At 37.1% G+C, this 23,162-nt stretch overlaps 1 protein-coding gene across 2 annotated transcripts; it reads left to right on the top strand.

Moving 5' to 3' along the window:
• Positions 1–521: 521 nt before the first annotated feature.
• On the top strand, positions 522–15,455 carry LOC308532510 (spermatogenesis-associated protein 22-like; the record flags this gene model as incomplete). Of its 2 annotated transcripts, none has more annotated exons than XM_081110038.1 (8): positions 522–564; positions 3,109–3,189; positions 5,218–5,278; positions 5,406–5,501; positions 7,364–7,706; positions 9,866–9,995; positions 11,861–11,958; positions 15,264–15,455. In XM_081110038.1, 8 exons carry the CDS (start codon positions 522–524, stop codon positions 15,453–15,455), a joined length of 1,044 nt encoding a protein of 347 aa, XP_080966164.1. The 2 variants fall into 2 exon arrangements, with proteins under 2 accessions (XP_080966164.1, XP_080966163.1); XM_081110037.1 differs by having other exon boundaries at positions 3,109–3,237.
• Positions 15,456–23,162: the final 7,707 nt, after the last annotated feature.

Here is a 23,162-nt window from a genome sequence, read left to right as displayed (position 1 = left end):
GGTTACGTAGCCCAGAGGCTCGGGCTCAGGACGGGGAGGGGACCGCCATGGTGTGCTGTGAGGAGACCTGTCCCTTCCCGCCCGGCCAGGGCCGTGGCCGGTGCTGCCTCCCGGCCTTCCAGGCACAGAGCTGGCCAGTGCCGTGGCCCGTTCTGCTGTCAGACCTGGCTCGGAATTATCCTCTCTGTGGGTCATGAGTTCTAAAGTTGCGTATAGAGGCTTGTGTGACATGGCCTCACTGAGGAGGCGAGGTTACAGTCACCCTGGTCCTCGCTGATTTGGAAGAGAGCCGAGAAAACGGTTCCCGTCGTTCATTCTCAGTCAGAGATGAACGACTCCACAAAGCGTTAACAGGATCAGGTTTGAAACGATAGTTTTTAAACCTTGATTTCAGTAATTATTAGGCTAAGAATTTGATTTTGTTGTTGACACGGTATGAGTTATAAGCCTCTTCCTTTGAAGGTTTAGTCCAATAACTTCATGTGCTAAAGACAAAGGGATTGACTTGGATATTGACGGAAATGAAGAGAAACCTAAATGAAAATTCAACCCGAAGTACAGCTGGTAGGAACAACTTTTATTTTAAAATTTTCTATATTTTGTATATACTATGTAAAGCTTGTGTAATTTATAGATGGAGCATTTTGGAGGAATTTTTGAAAAAATGAACATGTAGTCTAGCTTCTTTACTATTTAGGTCGAAGGAAATAAAATAATTTAAGGGAGAACATTTAGTGGCAGAAGTGGTAGTAAAATCATACTTCCCTGGGTTTATGAGTGGTCTTCCTACAAACCCTATGTGTTTGAGTTCTGTTTTTATTTGTATTTATGACTTATTTAAAGTATTTCCAGAAGCACTGCTGTCTCCCTAAAAGCTTTCCTTACTATTCCTGCTTCCCGATTTATTAATTAGAGGATAGGAATGAAGAGAACCAGGGAAATGATGAGAATGGACAATGAACATAATAATAGCTATTATTTATTGTGAATGTACTGTATTTCTAGGCATTTAGTTATATGTAGTAAAATATTTAATTCTTACACCAATCCTTTGAGATGGGCATTATCATCCTTGTTTTCCAGATAAGAAACTAAGGCACAAAGAGGTTGTTAAAAAGTGACTTAGGAAGTGGCAGAACCAGGATTTGAACCTTGAAATCTGGCTCTAGAGTTCATACTCTTAATCATTGTATTATCCTGCCTATTAGTATGTCCTGTTGGCACAGTGAGTTTAAGAAAATTGCCCAAGTTTATACTTTGAAGTTGTATGTAATTCCACCCTACTTTGAAGTCGTAATTCAAACTCAGGAAGTTTGATGCCAGAGCCCATATCATTTCATCAGTTTTCACAGAATCTAACTGTTTATTTCTTAATAAACTCTCCTGTAGTATAAGTTTTGATGGACCAGCTAGAGCAGCGGTTCTCAACCTGTGGGTCGCGACCCTTTGGGGGTCGAACGACCCTTTCACAGGAGTCTCCTAAGACCATCGGAAAACACATATATAATTACATATTGTTTTTGTGATGAATCACTATGCTTTAATCATGTTCAATTTGTAACAATGAAAATACATCCTGCATATCAGATATTTCACTGAGGATTCCTAACAGTAGCAAAATTACAGTTATGAAGTAACAACGAAAATAATTTTATGGTTGGGGTCACCACAACATGAGGAACTGTATTAAAGGGTCACGGCATTAGGAAGGATGAGAACCACTGAGCTAGAGTATGGTACGGAGGCAAGATGTGTAAATTGAGACTGAGGAAGCTTGTGTTCTATCTAGGTTCTCCCCTGTGGCAATGTGCAAGCTTTTAGGACCTATTTTCCTCTGAGATCCTTTCTAGTTTTACTGTTTATAAATTCTGACTTTTGGCTTGACTTGAGATCCCAGTTCTTTTATCTGGAGGGTGTGGGGGTAGTGTTTGTTCTCATTTGGATTGGATATTATCACTCTAATGCATTGTCAACACGATCCACAGATAATATGCATCCCAGATACCTGGAGTGCTTGTTAAAATGTCAGAGTTTCTATTGAAATAAAACCTATGGGAGTAGGGTCTAGGAACTGGCATGTTAAGCATAATTTCAGCGAAATCTTAGTCAAACTAAAGTTTGAGAACCATGGCACTAAAGGGTATGCTACCATAGTCCAAAGAGTGGTTAGGGTTTTTGAAAACATGGGTCAATGTCTGGTTCTCCTTTACCCCTTTTGTACTTGAAGGGTCCCCTCTAGTTGATATGGTAATAGGCAAGCATAGGTGGGAAATAAGTGAAAAAAAAAGTAGATTTGGAAAGGGTTGGGGTGGGGAGGGGAGGCGGGATGAGATGGGAATTACTTCCAAACAAGAGGAAATAAGGCAGTGGTAACCTAGAACAGTGGTCGGCAAACTGCGGCTCGCGAGCCACTTGCGGCTCTTTGGCCCCTTGAGTGTGGCTCTTCCACAAAATACTGACTTCTGCGCGTGGGCCACGAAGTTCCAATCGCACTGTATATGTGCGCCTGCACGCGGTATTTTGTGGAAGATCCACACTCAAGGGGCCAAAGAGCCGCATGTGGCTCACGAGCTGCAGTTTGCCAGCCACTGACCTAGAACAAGAAAGGAGTTTTTACAAAATAGAAACAGACTCCTAGATTCAGACAACAGACTGATGGTTGCCAGAGGAAAGGGATTTGGGGGGAACCAGGTAAAAAGGTGAAGGGATTAAAAAGTACAATTGGTAGTTACAAAACAGTCACAGGGATGGAAAGTACAGTGTAGAGAATATAGTCAATAATAATTACTATGTATGGTGCCAGGTGGGCACTTGAAATAGCAGGAGGATTACTGGATAAAAAATATGAATGTCTTACCACTATGCTGCACACTGACACCTGAAACTAATAAAGTTGAATGTAAGCTGCACTTGAAAATAAAATGTTAAAAAAGGAGATTTTAGAGAAACAAATGAGGCTATTTAGGATCTTAAAAAGAATGTAAGAATCAGTCAAAGCTATAAAATATGTTTATAATAAATATACAATTAACATAGCAGTAGACAAATTATTCTATGACTAGATCTATTTTCCTAATATATACTAATTTATTGGAACATTCAATTTAGGCTGCTTGCCTGTACCTTTGTTCAATCAGAAAAAGAGGACTAGACAGCCATTAACTTCCAATCCACTTAAAAATGATCCCGGTATCAGTACTACTTCTGACAGTTATGATTTCCCTCCTCTACCAACAGGTAAGAAAATAAGTTGCAAAATTTTAGAAAATAAGAACTAGGATTATAGAAAATTACCATTTCTATTTTATGGTTTTCTTCTTTCCATTATCCAAATATAGGGATTACTTGACTCTTTCTGAGCATTCCAGTACAGTAGTTTGAGTTTCCTATCTATAAGGGTGGCTTAGAATTTTAAATGGAGTATCTAAGATCTGGAGCCTTTCTTTTAATGAAGTGGTAACCTATATTGTAAATAATTTTCTTTTTCATGATACATATGGATATTGTGGTTTAGACCAGCAGTCGGCAACTGTGGTCCGTGGACCACTGGTGGTCTGTGAGGTCCAAAACTTTGCCGACTGCTGCTTTAGACATTTGGTGCTAAAGAATGAAGAAACTCAAGTTGCCTCAAGAATAAAGCGTGCGTGGGAACACAGGAAGGGTAGAAGACCTTAGGAAGGGTAGAAGCCCAGGAATTTCTAGTGTTTAGCCTCAGTCTTTTTTTCTCCTATAGAATTTTTATCTTTATTTTGTTGGCTTCCTATAGTTTCAACAAGTACGTTAACTAAATTGCCTTTGCTAAGAATTAACATAACCTTTTAAGTCTAGTTTTCAGAGCCCATATTGATCTCCTTCTGTATCTCTTGTTTCAAATTCTAGACCCTGGGAGGTCTTAAACTTTACTGACATTTTACCTATCTTCAGAAAGAAGGCATGGACAGAAAGACATTCTGAAATATATTTGGTGCATGCTGATTATATACGCTTACATTTTTCTTAAAAAATAATAGACTCTTATGCAATTAGAATTTTAAAATCAATTAATCAGTCTCTTTCTCAATACTTGTATTGTTAATTTTATCCACTGTTCAACCATAGACCTTAATCTACTTCTAAATTTATATTCTTCCACATTTGAGGAATTTGAAGTACGGATTTCATATTTTCCCATTTTTATCGATAAAATATTCACATGAATATGCATAAATGGGTATTTGTCTGGTTATTCTCTGCCATTTAAAAAATTAAGACTCTGCCATTTAAAAAATTTTGGCTTAGCAGGTAGAGACTTGGCCTGCAGACTGAGGGCTCTCAGGTTCAATTCCTGGTGAAAGGCATGTACCTTGGTTGCAGGTTCGATCCCCAGCCCCAATCATGGTTTGTGTGGGAGGCAACCAATAGATGTGTCTCTCTCACATCGATGTTTCTGTCTCTCCCCCTCCCTTCCATTCTCTCTAAAAATTAATAAAAAAATATCCTCATGTGAGGATTAACAAAAATAAAAATAAAAAATTCTCCACCTGTTAAAATATTTTTATAAGTAGCATAATGTTGACCTTATATATTAACAAAAATTTGAGCTGCTCCATAGAGAAATTTGTATCCTCCTAAAATACTGAACTCTACAGGCTCTGACCAGGATAACTGTCAGATATGAGATTCTTATATTGGGTAAGAGAGAGGACTAGGTCAGTGTTTTTGAAATTTTGGAAGATAGGTTGGGAAACAAGCAATCTTTTAAAAAAAAATAGAAGAGAGTAGAGTAGAATAGGAAATACCAGACTGTATCACACATAGTAAGAATAAGAATTGGTGAAATTTTATGTTCTTTCTCCCCCTGCCCAATACCCACACATGCGCACCAAACATAAGTATGTTCTGAGTTATGATGTATTTCTTGTGGTGGGTTGGAATAAAAAAGTTTAAGAAACATTGATTACATTGAATTCATGTTACACAGTACAAGGTACTATACTGAGATTGATTGCGGAAAAGATACAGATAAACCTATTACCTTTGCATAAAACACAGTGGAGAGAAAGACATCTATAAAAATTAGTAAGGCACACTGTAAGAGATTCCTCAACAAAGTGCTGTTGAACAACAAGTCCATATCTTTAAGTTCTTTTCTTCAAGCTTTCAACCGTCAAATAAGTATGGAATAATTATTATTTTTAAATGCTACTTACTTTACTTTTCTTTCTGTTTACTTTTGAGATTGGGCCTGGGAAGCAATGAATCCAGAGTTGCCTCCTTTAACGAAAACAATCAACACAGGGTATGTGGAAACATACATCAATGAATGTGTGTCTGTTACTGATTGATGTTATTCTTCTATGTATATTTTACATTTTTAAATTTGGAAACAAACTATTAATATTTAATAAGATATGTTTCCTTGAAAGGCAAATACCACATTCAGTTTCTCATCCCTTGAGAAGTCAAGATTCTGTGTCTAAGTCTATTGAACCAAACACTGAAAGGAGCAAGAGTGGTTGGAGGTGAGTCTACTTAAGATTTCTTTCTTTTTCTATTCCTTCTCCTCCCCCTCTCTCCCTCTCTTCTTTATGTCTTCCTTCTTTCTTAGACAGAATTACATTTAGGAAATGTCTCTGCTTAACAACAACTATAGCAATATTAGTTACGTTTTATGAAAGAAGTTGAAAAGACTTTAGGTAAATTTGGCAGTGATTATATTTCCAAAGATTTCTTCATGTTTTAATGAAATTTCTGCCAATATTGATCACTGTGAGTTTATGATTTTTCTGTAGATTATTAGTGATCTAATTGAAAAAAGGCAGAGTCAGAAATAACTGTATTAATATTGGAAATAATTTGGGGAACAAAGTATTGGAAACAGAGCATCAAACATATATATTAGTAATTATTTAGTGCTTTGATATGCTATTTTAATTCTGACAACAACCTTATGAAGTTAATATTACCCTGACTGTTATTAAAGATATATTTTTAAAAAGGGGAAACTTAATAAAGTTGTTAATAAATACATCAAAACAATATTTTCACTTTTAAAAAATGAGTTTTGATTTTATTATTATGCTAATTTCCTCAGGACCATTCAGTTACTTTCTTCAGGACTAGGGCTTGAAACTAGGCCTATTAATAGTTTTGAGATGGTTTTTGGAGGCCTAGTTTCAGCTGCAGGTGCTAGGAGAAAGTCTATTGTGATAGTCATGAGACTGAGAATTAGGTAATAGATTGTAATCTGGGCAGTCACCCAATATTAGATAATCCAGTTTGAAATAATAGGTAATTTGTCAGACAGTTGGAATAAAACAACAGAAAATCCAGGAACAGAAAACATTTGAAAACTCAACTAGGCAGTTCATAACCTGCTGAAGATCTTTTAACTGGTTCTACGTTTAGGTTCAGAATCTACTAGGCTTTACCTTCACATACATTTACCCCCAACAACAGCCTGTTTTGGGGGATCTTATTGACCACTTGGACCCTATCTTTGTCTCTGAAGAGAAGAATCTGAGTGGGACACTGCTCCCTGCCCTGCTCAGGAGCCACTACAACTTAGGCCTCATGGTCTAGTTGGGATACTGAGGATCTGGCTAGGCTGGATTGGCTACTGAAGCGGGCTTGTCCAGGCTAGGAGTACCTCCTGAGCAAAAATGTTGGAGGAAGTTGCAGATGTGCTATTACCAGTAAGGAATTGTGAAGCTGAAAGAAACTTTTCTAAACTATGAATAATAAAAGTAATTTCCACATCCATAGAGAGAGAAGACAAAATTATTTTTGTTCTTTTCTTGAAAATAAAATTGCTATTATATGAAGAGGTGCTCAGTGTACGAAAAATGTCTTATTGAGGTATATCAGGTAATTAATCATAATACTAATAATATTTTCCCTGAATATAGTGATGTTTGTGGTTTTTATCACCTTTTAAAATTTTGAAATTATTTTTTATTTATTTTCTCATTATTTTCATACCTAATTTTGTATTTATTTTTCTTAAGAAGGCTCCCCAAAGTATACAAACTTCAGATCTCATACAATTTGTATTTATATCTGGTTACAAATTATTTTCATAAAAGAGATGAGTTGTATTATTTGCCCTCTTGTGACATTTCCAGGAAAATTATCCTGTATAATAAAAGCCTATGCTAAATGTCTGACAGTTCGTTCGACCATTTGACCACTCACTATGACATGCACTGGACACCAGAGGGCAGATGCTGGCCTCCTCTCCCCCATCAGCCAGGCTGAGGGACCCCACCAGTGCACAGATTTGTTGGTCCTCTAGTTCAGAAATAAGAATTACGTATTAATTTTTAAATTAAGAAAATGTAAATGGAAACAAAAACTAATACTAATTTTAAAAAAACTATTACAGCTACAGAGATGGCAACAAAAATACCAGCTTCAAAACTTGGGAGAGAAGTGATTTTAGGCCTCAATGCAAAAGAACCAACCTAGCGGCAAATGATGGAATAAATTTTTCTCCAGTGAGTTTGGGAGTGCAACAACAGAAACAGCTAAGAGTATCTCAGCCTCCTAACTTACCTCACCAAGGAGAATGTGAAGTACTCGGACAAGCACACTCTTCAAAAACACCTGGCTCCACAATGAGAGGTCTAGGAAAAAACAGTACAGTACAGGCATTTAAGCCCAGTATCCAACAAAATCAGTTCAAGAAAAAAACATTAGGTGATATTCCAGAAGAAAACGCTCTCAAGGTAAATGTTAAAGTATGAATTATTTACATTTTTGTATTTACATGCAAAATATGAGATAAATAAGTATTTAGAAAATTAGAGATACGAACATTTGAAATCAATCCCATGGCATGCAGGTCAATTGGAGTGCATGAATGTTAGTTTCTAAAATATTTCCGTAGAGGTTGTGAACGGCTGTTCCTTTTCATAGTTGCTTTAGAGTGTCCTACTGGGTTCTGAATTTCACTGTTTACTAATAATTGAGACGATGGCAGTTTATCCATTGCTTGCAGAAGTTCTCCAAGCTCTTCATATGTCAGTCAAAGTAACAAGGGTCAGCAAACTTTTTCTTTAAAGGACCAGAGGGTAAATACAGTATTGTTTATGAGCCGCATGGTCTCTCTTGCAACTGCTCAGCTGTACCACTCAGCTCTGCCATTATAGCTTAAAAGCAGCCATAGACAATACGTAAATGGATGAATGTGGCATGTTCCAATAAAAATTTACAAAAACACAGCAGGTTAGATATGGACTACAAGCTATAGTTTGCTGACCTTTGCTCTATAATCTGGTTTTATTTTACCTCTAACCTCATGTTTCAGATTCCACTAATTCTGCAATGCACTTGCCATTTTCAGATATTCACAATTCTCTAAACATGATATACATGATAATATGACTCTGCTTTGGCTTATGTTCTTCCTATATTTGTACTTCCTTCAGCCTTACTTCCTGTGTCCCTTCTTTGCTGTGATTGTTCTTTGCATATGTCTATACTATATAGCAGGTTTGCTGTCTTCCCTCCCTGTCCCCTGGCCCAGTGGATTGTTTACCCTCTGTCCTCTGGAAAGCTGAATTGTACTACATAGTGCATCATCTTAGGATCCCTTAGCTGACTTCTGTTAGGGGTCAGCCAGTGGGAGTCACTGGCAGGACATCAAAGGGTGAGGAGAGAGGTTGGGTTTTTCTATGCCCTCCCTGCTTAAATGTAGTGTCACAGGCAGTAGCTGTGTCCCAGCATCATATAGTCCCTTCAAGAGTCTAGCTTCCACAGGTTTGGTAATTTCATTTCCTCCCCTTGTCCTTTCAGCCTGAGTGGTAGGAGTTTTGTATTGTTGTTAGTTTTTGAGTGCGTAAGTGCCTTAGATTAGTTCTGCCCACATGTCTGTAAGCAGTCTTTTCATCTGAGGTAAATTCTTTTTCCTTCCTGGTAATCTGACTAAAATAGCATGTTTCATAGTGGTTCCCACCCTTAGGTTTCCTTATCCATAAGAATGACACAATGTAGTGATCTTAATAAAAGTGGCTCATTATGGCAGCATTCCTCTATAGGAGACATTCATAACTTAGTTAAGAGGGGGAGAGGGAGGAAAGGTAATTATAGTTGGAAAACAATGTCCCATCACGTGTTCTTAGATATGCCTTGCCTTCACAAAGGAAAGTGCCACCACCACCCCCTAAAAATAAGTATCTTAACACATTGTATTCTTAGTTGATCTTTAAAAATGTCAAACACATTCCATCTCAGGGCCTTTTACACTTTCTATTCCCATAGTCCTTACTCAACAACCTATTTAAAATAATTATCTGTCTCTCTTTAGCCTTTTATACTGTTTTTCAAATGTATAAGATATATAAATTCCTAACATTCTATTATATATTTATTGTTTATTTTATGAATTTCCCACTGGATGTCAAAATTTATGAGGGTATATCTTGTCTGTTTTGTTCACTGTTGTTTCCTCATTAGCTATGTTTGGCACATAGTAGGTACCGATATGTACTTTTCGAGTGAGCGAATGAATGATTCCCCTCCTAGAGGATGAAAACATTAAGGAAAAGAATTGTGTTCTTTTCACCTATATTTATCACAGGTTTGGTACATGACATTTAAAAAAATATTCAACAAATGAATGAACCAATGGATGCCCATAGAAATAATTTTCTTCTTGATTGCCTCCAAGTGTATCCTAGTTTCTCCTCCTATAAAGTGCTAATGATTTATAGGAGTAACTGTCCTTTAATTTATAGGAGTAACTGTACTAAAATTTTCAATAGTTCTTTTACATATTTTACACATGTGCCTGTTATAAACACCTAGAAGCCTTACAAAGAAAGTGAAAGAGTATGATGGAAAATATGCCTGTTTTTCTAATACTATCATTTTATGTTTTCAAAAGGATGCCTCACTGAATCAGTTAAAGCTTAAGCAAAAAGATAATTCTTTAAGAATTGTATCAGCAGTTATTGAAAGCATGAAGTACTGGCGTGAACATGCCCCCAAAACTGTACTTCTTTTTGAAATATTGGGTAGGTATAATACTTCAAAAATACTTATGTAGTACTATTAGATAATAGTGTTCAATGTCAATAGGAATACCTAGGAGATCTTAAAGAAAAAATATTTGCAAAAGGAGATATTAGTTAATTAGGATTTTTTTTTTTTAGTTCTTGGATCTGCCATTGATTTGTGACTTGATGTATTTGATTATTTATGCAGTATTCTTTGATTCATAATGTTAAAACTGAAAAGATTATTACAAGTAATCTAACTCAACTCTTGAAGTTTGTGAGGAAATGGGGCAAATAAAATAGACTTGACTGAAATCACAAAGCTAGTCAACAGCAAAAATGGATCTAAGTTCTTTATTCTCAATCTAGTGTTATTTCTACTATACTTGATTACATGCAGTAGTAATTTTGTGTACAAATTCAATCATATTTTACCTACTCTGAAAGAACATTTGTAAAGACCCTTTACTGATATGAACACCCTATAATTAATGTTTTCTAAATTAATATTTAAAAGTGGAAGAGTTTAATAGAGTGTTTCTGGAATTTGATTTTACTAGAATGAAGAGATAAACAAGTAAAAGAGATTCAGAACAGACTTCTTTCAATAGTTTAAGTAAAATAAATATTTAATTTAAATTATGAAATATTCTAAACATACAGAAAAATATAGAGAATACCCATATTCCCATGTTGGAGATGTGAAACTCCTGTCCATTTTTTTTCTCTAGAGATAATCACTGTGGTATCTTTCGTGTCCATGCTTTTATAATATTACTATATACATCTGATTTCATAAATTTATGTGGACTTTTAATTGATGTTTGTGTTTTAAAATACACAGCTTGCATTTTCAGCCAGCATTATGTTTTTGGATTTAGCCATTTTCTGTCTTGCCACAATACTGTCTTTATCTTGGAGCTCCAACTGTGGCCTGTTCAGCAGCTTCTGACTCTTTCCTTTTGGCATTAAGCTGCTTATCAAAGTTGTTTATACCACCCATCCTTATACCACAGTGCCACATTCTTCAATGATTTCTTTTGGTTGGTCTTTTCCAGAGGCTAGCAAATGACCTCCTGCATATAATTTTCTGACTGGTAACAAGTCCATCACCTAAACCCTGTCTGTGGTCTGAAGCTGGGGAATGGGACAAACTAATTGGTTTAAGTCCATCTCAGCTCACTCCTGCATTTGGGGTTGGGGACAAATTCAATTCAAATTATATGGCTAAGAATGGCATAGGCGAGGTTTTCTAAGGAAAATCTAGGTATTAATAGGGGAAATGGAGGCTGACCTCAAAATAACAAATGTTCATTATCAGTTTTCAGTAGGTGGCTGTTAAAGGAAAAATGCTCTCATTTGATACTTTCTTGAGATAAACATAATTATTTGCATTTTATAGGTGAGACAGATTTGAAAGTGTTTAAAACAATTTTCTCAATTTAGTACGCGGAAGAACTGGAACTAAAATGCACGCCTTTTGATTTTAAGTTCAGTGTTTATTTTTTTTCATTAAACCACGATGCTTATTAGTTATGTGTGTGTATTTCATTATCATTATGTAATAGACTGATCTGGGGATTTAACCATTCTGTAGAATACATTCTAAGAAAAAGGTTCAGATGGCCAGCCATTGTCAGTTGCATGAACTTTGGCATATGAACTGTTCCTTAGTTGGAGAAGGCCAGAAATTTTCTTTCCGTTAGTATAAAACAGTTTCAGAAATATCTTTTCCTCTTTAAATGTCTTCTTTATTATTGTATAAATAAAACTATGAGAGCGTTGGTATGGGAATAGTTATTTAAATATCAACTTCTCTTTGTTAAATTTTATTTGCATTTACCATTAATGATTCCCCCCTACCCTTTTTTAATGTTCCTTAGGTGTTCTCGATTCAGCTGTTACACCTGGACCATATTATTCAAAGACTTTTCTTATGAGAGATGGGAAAAATACTTTACCTTGTGTATTTTATGAAATAGTGAGTATTTGTCTAAGTATTCTTTGCAAAGCCTATGCCAAGAAAACATACAAATGTAAACTGTAATTCCATTGTAGTAGAAATGATGTTAACACTTTAATTGTACTTTCAACATTTTGTTTGGTTTTAGTTATGATTTTAAAATTATTTGTTTAACTAATGTGGAGAGCCTACTATGTGCCTGGCCCTGTGCTAGATGCAACAGATACAAATTGGAATACGAATGGTAAATGGCTCTTTCGAAGAGATGGTAATCTCAGTAAAAGACGGTTATATAAATGTTACATTGTGGTATGATAACTGGTATGCTAGAGATATGTGCAGGGTGCTATAAAAGTGGATAGGAAGATCAGGAAAAGATTAAAAGAATGTAGTGACCTTATTTTAGATATTTAAGGACTAAATAACCAAAGTGTGTTTGGGAAAAGGAGAGGTAGGGAGGAAAGCACGCTAAATTGAGAGAGCAGCATATTCAAAGACAAGAAGCTAAGAGAGAGCCTGGATTGTATAGGAAACTGCAAGTAGTTTATAGTTATCAGAGTGTAGATTTCGTAAGTGATGGGGGTTAAGGTAGTAGTCCTGAGGTTGGGGGAAGGCAAAGAATGGGCGGGATATAAGGAAGAGGCTTGGTGATGAAGAATGGGGTGACAAAGGAAGTGTGGAGGCCTTATATGACTTACATACTTTGTGAGTTTGGCATTAATTCTGAAATTGACTGTAATTCTGAAATCAGACCTGGATTCTAGTTTTTATTCCACCATTTACTAAGTAAGCTACTTAAACTTTCTGAGCTTCAGTTATTTTATTTGTAAAGTGAGGAGACTAGTTTTTACTTTGAAAAGTTGTTTTGGAGCTTAGATAATATCACATGAATATATAGCATTTCTGACAGATAGTAGATGATCAAGAAAAAGTAATTGTCAGGTTATTAATTTCTAGAATCTCTTGAGTGTTTATTATTTTCTAGTCTTAAGACTTTTTAAAACAAAAGTCTTTATACAACAAAGTGCACAACTCATAACTACAATTCTGTGACGTAGTACAAAGTGAATATTACCAGGTTAAGAAATAGAACATTGTTATTACTCCATGCATCCTTGTGCTTCCTCCCCTTCACTACATCCTGCCTCCTAACTTTTAATGTCATAATTCTGCCTCTATTAAAGCTTTATATAAAAGGTATCACCTGGTATGTTTTCTTTTATGTCTGATTTCTTTCACTGAACACAATGTAAGATTCATCTTTATTTTTGTATGTAGCTATAGTTCATTTATTTATATTTATATGTACAATTTTCTGTTGTCTGAATATACCATGGTTTAATTTACCATCCTACTATTGATTGGCATCTGGATTATTTCCAGATTTCTTGCTATTATGAGTAATGCTCTGTGAACATTTTTGTATATGTCTCTTGTGCATATGCATGCATTTCTGTTGGGTATATATATATACCTAGGAGTAAAATTGCTGCACCATAGTGCATGTGTATGATCTAATACAGTAGTTACTGCTAAAGATTTTTCCAAAGGGTTGTGCCAATTTACACACAATCAGTAAAGGTGAGTGTAGTTTCTTTCATTCTTTTCAACATTTAGTATGACACTCTTCTTTATTGTAGCTGTTCTAGTGAGGGTTTAGTGCTATCTCATTTCTCTACAGTTCCCAGTGACTAATGAAGTTGAGCATCTTATATACTTACTGGCCATTTAGATACCTTCTTTTGTAAAGCCTGTTCCTGTTCAGGCCTCATGTTCTTTCTTTTCTTTTCCTTTCTCTTCCTTTCTCTCCTTTCCTTTCTCTTCCTTTCCTTTCCTCTCCTCTCCTCTCCTCTCCTCTCCTCTCCTCTCCTCTCCTCTCCTCTCCTCTCCTCTCCTCTCCTCTCCTCTCCTCTCCTCTCCTCTCCTCTCCTCTCCTCTCCTCTCCTCTCCTCTCCTCTCCCCTCCCCTCCCCTCCCCTCCCCTCCCCTCCCCTCCCCTCCCCTCCCCTCCCCTCCCCTCCCCTCCCCTCCCCTCCCCTCCCCTCCCCTCTTTTCTTTTCTCTTTTCTTTCTTTTCTTCCTTTTCTATCTTTTGTTGTTGTTAATATTCACCCGAGGATATTTTTCCATTGATATTTAGGGAGAGTAGGTGAGAGAGGGAAAGACAGATATGCATCAGTGTGAGAGAAACACATTGATTGGTTGCCTCCTGCATGTGCCCTGACCAGCGCCAGGGCCAGGGAGGAGTCTGCCCTTGACTAGAATTGAACCCAGGGACCCATTGGTCTGCAGGTGGTGCTCTACTGAGCCAAATCGGCTAGGGCTCATGTTTTTGTTTTTTTGAATTGAATTATTTGTCTTTTTGTTATTGATGCATAGGAGATTTTAAAAAATACTATTCTTGGTACAAGTTCTTTGTCCATTATGTACATTGCAAACATTTTCTCATACTTCATGGTTTGCTTTATAACCTTTAATGGTGGCTTTTGAGGAACAGAAATTCTTCACTTTAATATAGCTCTTTTAGCAGTAATCAGCATCTTTCCTTATAGTTAATGCTTTTTATGACAATTTAGTGAAAGCAATCCCAGAATAGTTTAAATATACTCATGATCAAGAGGCTTTGATGATGGATGATCTTTTTCTGGTTTGTTAGTCCCATTAAGGCATAACCCTTTTGGTTCCCAATCCTAAGTCTGGGGTGGGATGGGGGTGGTTATCAGAATCTCTTTTTCTTACGAGCCTCTGATTCTAATTTTTTTTCCCCTAGCCCTATGAAGCTCGGCTCAGTTTCTTAGACTTCACAGCCTTGACTATGATTGACAGATACCTCAAGGGGAAAGCATCCCCAAATATCAGGCCCCATTCTGGACTCCTCTCCTTTCTCAGATGGAGTCACTAATTCCTCATTGCCTTAGTATCTCTCTGAAATCTATGAGGAGATTTTTAAGTATTTCATCCAGCTATTCCAGTTGTTCTTGGAGAGTTGGTATGAACTACCTTTCTGCCATCTGCTGAAAGTAGAACTCTGGCAGTCTTATAGAAGTGAGTAATTCATGTGCCATTACATTGAGTATCAGTCAGTGTTTTAAGGAGTAGCAGTTTGCTAGCTTGTAAGAAGCCCTAACCAAGTAAAGGTGTTTGCTCTGTGACAGGGCACTCATATATGCCCCGCTGTCATGGTCTTGTCAGCAGTGGGGCCCTAAATCAGGTAAGAGAGTATAGCATTTTGGGTTATTCATATTTAGTTGGTCACATAGTTTCAAACAGTTGAAATTTAGATGAAGTAATAAATGACTATTGATATTTATCTTTTCAAAAACAGGATCGTGAACTTCCAAGACTGATTAGAGGCCGAGTTCATAGGTGTGTTGGAAACTATGACCAGAAAAATAATATTTTCAAATGTGTTTCTGTCAGACCAGCATCTGTTTCTGAACAAAAATCTTTTCAAGCATTTGTCAAAATTGTAGATTCCGAGATGAGATATTATACCAATGTAATGAATGAAATTTAAATAGTGAAGTTTAAATACTATAACTTAAAGCACTTTTCTGTTATTGTTTAAATTAGCATCTGCACAGTTTTATAACTATTGCTTTTCTGTATTTCAGTTGTTGAACTAAAATATTTAAATGCTTTCAAATGTGTCAAGAGTTTTTGAAAAAATAATGTTACTGTCTTTCATAAAAAGAGCACATTTGCTAAAATTCAATAACCATTTCAGATAAAAATGTTCAGTATAGTGGAAATAGATACTTGCTTAACATGAAATAATAATACATTTGAATTAGTGCCAAATCCAACATCAAACTTAATGGGGAAATATAGAGACATTCCCACTCATGTCAGGAACAAGATGACAAGGGTGCCCACTATTAGTACTGTTACTAAGCACTGTACTGGAGCTGCTAGTTTATGCAGTTTATTTAATTACTTCACTTATTTAGTGAGCACATACTCTGTGCCAAGCAGTGTTTCAAGTGCTGGAGACAAAGAGCAAAGTAACAAAAATCTCTGAACTTACGGAATCTATAATCTGGGTCCCAGAGAATACTTTAGATAAAAAAAATTTGAGATGTAAGAATTTTTGCTACTGGCAGATGATATAATTGTATACATGGAAAACCTAAGAAAATCAACTGAAAAACTACTGCAAAAAATGAGATAATTTAATAAACTTAATATGCATAAATCATTAGTTAGATAGTTTTTAAGTGACCCATAAACATTAGAGTGTAAAATGGATAAAAATACCATTTAAAATAGAAAAAATTCCAATACTAATTAAGACTAAATGATAAATATGGAAAATATATGAATAAAACTTTAAAATATTAATGAAGTACAGAAGAAAAGACTTGGACAAATGGAAAAATAATTTTCTTGGATAGAAATAAAATATGTTTTTCTCAAATTAATTTGTAGTATGTAATTTCCTCTATGTATACACACACACACACACACACACACACACGCCAAGCTGATGATAAAGATTGTGTAAAAAAAAAGAAATTGTCAAGGAAACTTCAAAAACAACAATAGACAATAATATTGTTGTATATTATAAAGCCTTAAATATATTATTTGTTGCTGCCTAGCCAATTATCCCCACACATCCCCAAATTAGTGGCTTAAAACAATAAGTATTCTTCTCACACTTTCAGTGGGCCAGCATTTCAGAGTAACTTGGCTGGGCAGTTCTGGCATGTGGTCTCTTAGGAGGACCCACTTCTGAGGTGGCTGATGCAAATGACTGCCAAGGAGGTGCTTTCTGTTGGAAGGAGGCCTGTTTCTTACTATGTGGACCTTTACAAAGGGCTGCTTGAGTGTCTTCATGACATGGTAGCTGGCTTCCCTAGGGTGAGTGAGCTAATAGTTACCCAGGTGGAAGCTATCCTTTTTATGATCTAGCCTTGGAAGTGACATCAGTGTACTACAGTCTGTTTGTGAGAAGTGCATCTGTAAGTATTGACCACATTTAAGAAGAGTGGAATTAGGCTCCACCATTTGAAGGAAAGAGTTCAAAGAAATGACAGACATTTTAAAACCAGCATGTATTAAAGCATATTTGTTCATGAAAAATATGGTACTGGTTTATGAGTAGACAGATCAATAGAACAGAATTTAAAGTAGGAAAATAGCCTCAAGTATATAGAGAACTTAGTGATAAAGATAGCATCTGAAATCAGTGGAAAAGAGAGACCATTCAGTAAGTGATACTGGAACCACTGGAAACGATATGGAAAATATTTAAACAGTTTTTTATACTAACGTTTTTATTTTTTCTAATCCTATTTCATATATTTTGCTTTTTCATTCATTTATTTTTTGTTAATCCTCACCCGAGGATATTTTTTTTCATCCATTTAGAAGTTACCTTTATGTAGATTGCAAACATAGAGGTTTAACTTTCTTTTTTCCCCCCAAATAGGTGGCTAATTATTTCAACACCATATCTTGAATAGTACATCATTTTCATATTGGTTTGAAATACCATGTTTATTATAAAATCAAATGTGCAAGCATGTCTATTTTAAACACTTTTTGATTGATTTCTTAGGGATTCTTATAGGTATCTCCCTAAAGTCTTTCAAAAATCCTGTTGGACACCAGATATTTAACTCCCTTTTCCCTTTACTGCCCCACCTCCCCTCCCTCTGGTAACACCATACTGTTGTCTGTGTCTATGAATTTTTGTTTTTCTTTCATTTGTTGCTTTCAGTTTTATATCCCACATAAGAGTAAAATAATGTGTTTCTTAACTTTTTCTGTCTGACTTATTTTGCTTAGCATGATAGTTCCAAAATCCATCCATGTCACAAATGGCAGTATTTCATTTTTCTTATGGCTGGGTAGTTTTCCATTATATATTCGTAGCACATCTTCTTTATCCAATGATGAAAGATTTGATTTTGGGTGATGGGCTCACAATGCAATATACAGATGATGTATCAGAATTGCACACCTCAAAACCTATGTAATCCTATTAACCATTACCCCAATAAATTTAATAAAAGCAGCCCTGCTGAATTTTGATTAGGATTGCATCAAATTTATAAAATACACTGGGGAGAGTGGACAAAGTTTTAATAGTAAATCTTCCCATTGAGGAGTATTTCATTTCTATTTACTTAAGATCTTAGTCTTTTAGTAAAGTTTTATAAATTTGTTCATTAAAATCTTGCACATTTCACCCTAACTGGTTTGGCTCAGTGGATAGAGCGTCAGCCTGCGGACTGAAAGGTCCCAGGTTCGATTCCGCTCAAGGGCATGTACCTTGGTTGTGGGCACATCCCCAGTAGGGAGTGTGCAGGAGGCAGCTGATGGATATTTCTCTCTCATTGATGTTTCTAACTCTCTATCCCTCTCCCTTCCTCTCTGTAAAAAATCAATAAAATATATTAAAAAAGTAAAATCTTGCACATTTCTTGTTATCTATAATAAAAGCATAATATGCTAATTAGGCCAGATAGCCGAACGACCTTCTGGATGTCCTTCAGGACGACGTTCCACATCCAGATGAAGCTGGGGCTGTGAGGGCCAAGCCCCTTGCATGAATTTCGTGCATTGGGCCTCCAGTGTGTATATATGTGCATAATTTCCTTAATTCTCTATTTCCCCAGCCTTGTTCTTCTGAAACATATCTGCACTCTGGCCTTTCCTCTGTACATTCTCTTTCTGCCCTCATTCATTAAATCTCTGTTGCTCACCGTTCTGTGCATCAACCAAGTACAATGAAGGTGGATGGATCCCCTGGAAGGTGCATGAAAGGAGGATGCAGAGGATGATAGCATGTTCTTTTCTAGCTTTACAGCTACTGCCTATACAAAGGTTCAGTTGTGGTCACAGCTGGGAGATTTCATCCAGAAATATTGGTGTGAAGTCCTATAGAACATGGTATATACTTTGAACCAGGAATCCATATATGATGCTCTTTCCCCCATAGCCATGATTCATGAGTCTGGGAATTAAGGGTTGTGGTAGCAGGACCAATTTCTGTCATCAGATCAAGTAATATACTCACAGAATTTTGGGCTCTCTAAAACATTGTTTTAGAGATCATAGATTCTGTCATAGCTTGGGTTGCCCAAAAAGCAGAGACTGAGATAAAGTTTTATTTGCTAGTAGTTTATTTGGGAATATTCTCTCATGTGAGAAGTGACAGTAGAGGCGGTAAGTAGGAAGAAGGGAGAACCAATAGTGGGGTGGCTTACTGAGTTGGCCACCAGCAGGAAGGAAAAGCCTTGATGAAATGCATGATAGGACCAGCCACCGAAGTGAACACAGGAGAAGCATATATTCAACATCTCTCAGCATCTGTTACTTAAGGTGGATGGGAAGAGATTAACCAAAGAATTTATATGCATAACCCATGGACACAGACAATAGTGTGGACTAGAAGGGGTCAATGGGGAAAAAAAAGGAACATCTGTAATACTTCATTGTCATACAATAAAGATAAATTAACACCTTACACTTACAGGTTGTGTGTGTATGTGAGTGTTAAGCTCACCTCCCATGATATTCTACTCTAGGGAATCAGAGAAACCCTATGGTAGGAATGGTAGGACAAAAGCAGGTAGAGCAGGCCTGAGGTAATGCTGTCAAGTTGTATCTATGTGAAGCTAGTTGAATCTGAAGAACTGGCTGGAATAAAAATTATGTCAGGGAATGTGAAGTGGTACACAAGAAGCGTCAGATGCAGCTCCCGAGGGAGGAACACTTGTACAGACTGCTCCAGTGATTCTTTTACTGGAAGCTGAAATGGTCACTTGGCCATTTGGGTCACTGAACAACAGGCAAACAAAGGAGTTACTGAACTGTCTGGGTAATTCAATCCAAATTAACAACCCCCCCCCAAAAAAAAACCCCCAAAAAACTGGGTTTCTCTTCACGAGAAAAGGAAAGACCATGTTGGATACCTAGGAGTTTCTTTGGGGTACCACTTAGTAAAAGTTAATTTTAAAACTATAACAACTCAAAGGCAATAATATTGAGGATTCAGATTGCCAAGGAATGAAGGTTGAATGTAAATAACCCCAGTCAGCTGAGGTGATGACAAAGTGAACATGGAATAGGTATGGAAGAAGGTTATACCCTTAGCTATGGCCTTGTGATCAACTGCAGGGTAAGGAGGAGCTGGAACGAGGTAATCTGACACACCTGTAAAGTAGTAGAGATAATGTAGTGGTGGGGTGCTGTTAAGGTTTTCCTAGAGGGGTAAGAAGCTAGATGTGCCTTAATGGAATGCAAATCTGAGTTTCTCTTCTATCTTGTCCTGAGGAAGATTGAGCATGATCTGGGAGAGTGTATCTTATTCTTGTCCTTTCCATGTGTCTGCATATGGTTAAGTAATAGAAGTCAAATCCTTGTTAGCCGCAGATGTTTCTCTGCCCTTGGGTATATTCATGGGGAATTGGATTATAGTAAGAGATTCTTCCACCTTGGGAATCTTTCCAAAATGTGTCTTTAATGGCACTTTGATTACCCACCAGGTAAAGCCTCCTACACTCCTAAGATATTTTAGGATATTTATACTCTGGTCCCTGCTAGTTGGCTTCTCCAACCATTTTCCTTCACCTCTGAAAACGTAGGCTCCAGACCTACATTCCTACTGTCCACTAAACAGATAGTGTATAATCGTCCATACATGTGCTTCTCTCCATCCTTACCTTCCCCCCAACTATAGTCAGGTATGATCAGTGACTATAACCAGTCACTGTTCCAGGACTCAGAGCATTGTGCTAGAGCAGTCCTACATAATTACTTTGTCTTTAATGAGTTCCTCTAGGATCTAGCCTCCTCTGGGATGCAGGGCCCCTTAGGTCCACAGATGTGAAGATGGGAGAAGTGAGAAGGGATGTTGCAGACACAGGTAATGACAACAGAGGCTGTTACTTCACGTGCCTTAGTTAATAAAAGGGAGCAGGATCTCAGGCCAGGGTCCTGTCATCACCCTCAGACAGACTGGGTAAGTTGGACAAAGGATGAATGAGCTGGTCTTGTAGGGTCCTTCTAATCAGAGGGTCTCGTGTTGTTCTGCAGGATAGGTGTTCAAGTGTAATAATTATTCTCCACATCTCAGCCTTTCAAGATTTGTTTTTATTCTAGAAATATTTTGACTGATGTTCACCAATTTTAATGATAGCATTCATAAATGTTACTAGGTAATGTATCTCTTAAGATTGTATCATTTCAACAACAGACATCTGTGTGAGGCAAGCATTTCAATACAGAGGTTCTTAATCTTTGACTGACTGACTATATATATGTATGTATATATATATATGGTCCCCAAAATGCATACACACACTTTGAATCATTATAAAGGCAGTGTTTATTAAAATGCATTTCATTTTCATAATTGAACTATCAGCTGTTAAAGTGTGTATATAAATTTTTGGGATGCCTTGTATTTGAATTACATAAGGAATTAAGATATTTTAGATTGGCTCTCCTTCCCCAGAGATTCTGACTACATTTATTGGGGGAGGGTGCAGTAATCTGTATTTTAAAATGTGTTGCATGTTCTCGCTACTCAGAGTGTTGTGCACAGGCCAGCAGAATTGGCATCACCAAATATAAAATTTGTGCTTATAAAATGAAGAATTTTAGGCACCACCACAGACTCACTAAATCAAAACCAGCTTTTAACAGGTAGTTTACATGCATATTACATTTTTAGAAACACTACTCTCATTTGCCGTTAACTACCGCTTCACCAGGTTAGGAGGACGAGGCATCATTGATTGAGCAGCCGAAGCTCAGAAGCCTGATCGGTGGCAGCAGCTTGCAAGTGCTGGCTCTCTGGCTTGGGTTCCTAGTGAAACTCTTGACACCAGAGGTGGGTCCCACTTGTTTTATAGGCTGTAAAATTCTGAGACACAAGGTATATGAAACTTCACTTGATGATTTTCTCTATTGCGAAACCAACACATTATGTCTACCTTTAAAATACTATTAATGTGGCTCAATTAAACAGTGCCAGCAGGATGGAAATCCCAGCAGTTCGACTCAGCCCATATCCCTTAATGCTCCTCGGCTTCATCAGCTCTGAGGCACATTCTGAGGCATGGATATCTGGAGAACTAGAGGTCCCAGGGTAGAAATTATCTTTATTCCTTCATTTTCTCCCCTTGCCCCCTTCCCCCACCCCCCCCCCCCCAATTACAAAACCTCTCCAACAGGTTTACTTTTCACAGCAATGGCATCATGTCCTGTGGATATCAGCACAAGCAGGGAGTGACAGTGTGGATGTATATACTGGGTTCTCTATTCCTGATAAAGAGTAGTGTGTTTGAAGTAGTCTAATATTTTCTAGAAGTCCAAGATTACATCTGGGAATTCTGTAATAAAGTGCCAAAAACTATTCAGCTCTTGTTCTGAAAGGATTTAGTGGGAGTAGGTATTGTAACTTAACAGGGGTTTGCTGTCTTTAAGTTGGAGGGATGCATGTCTCAGACTGAAGCATAGCCAATAAATATTTATGAAACACCAGCTACATCGAGGCACTGTGCCAGGTGCTGGCCCTGCTGCAGTTTCTGGCCTTTCCTGCAAGGAGTTTATGATCCAGTAGGGAAGACAGCTATAAGCAAATAACCCCAATGGGACTGAGTGCTGTGGGGACTTAGCAGTGGGTTCGCACCTTATCTGGGGAGACTTGGGAGATTGATGACTTGGGTCTGAATTTCTTTTACTGAGCTGTGAGAGACCTGGACAAGTGGGTCGGGGGAGGGGCAGGGTGGGATTATGGATTTCATTTGGGATCTGTTGAGCTGAGGATGCTTGTGCTATTACATCGGGAGATAATCACTAAACAATTAATGATGCAGTTCTGAATGTGGCAGAACTTTACCCACGAGATTTATATGGCAATTGATGCCATGGGATATGCAAGCTCTTCAGGGCTGTATATGGATACTTAGAAAAGAATAGTGTTTAAGAAAAAGCCCAAGGAAACACCAATATATAGTACACTTACACAATGGAATACTCCATGGCTATAAAAGAAGGAGTTCTTTTGCAACAGCATGGATGGACCTGGAGAGCATTATGCTAAGCAAAATAAGCCATTCAGAGAAAGATAAAAAACATGTGACCTCACTTATATGTGGAATCTAATGAACAAAATACACTGATGAACAAAATAGAACCAGAGGCATGGATACATGGAATAGACTGACAGCTGTCAGAGGGAAGGTGGGTGAGGGAGGAACTGGGT

The sequence above is a fragment of the Myotis nattereri genome (genome assembly GCF_964212035.1).
Source record: "Myotis nattereri genome assembly, chromosome: 16".
In the NCBI taxonomy this organism is placed as follows: Eukaryota; Metazoa; Chordata; class Mammalia; order Chiroptera; family Vespertilionidae; genus Myotis; species Myotis nattereri.
Note: the sequence above shows the minus strand (reverse complement) of the source record. Positions and strands in the feature narration are given on the sequence as shown.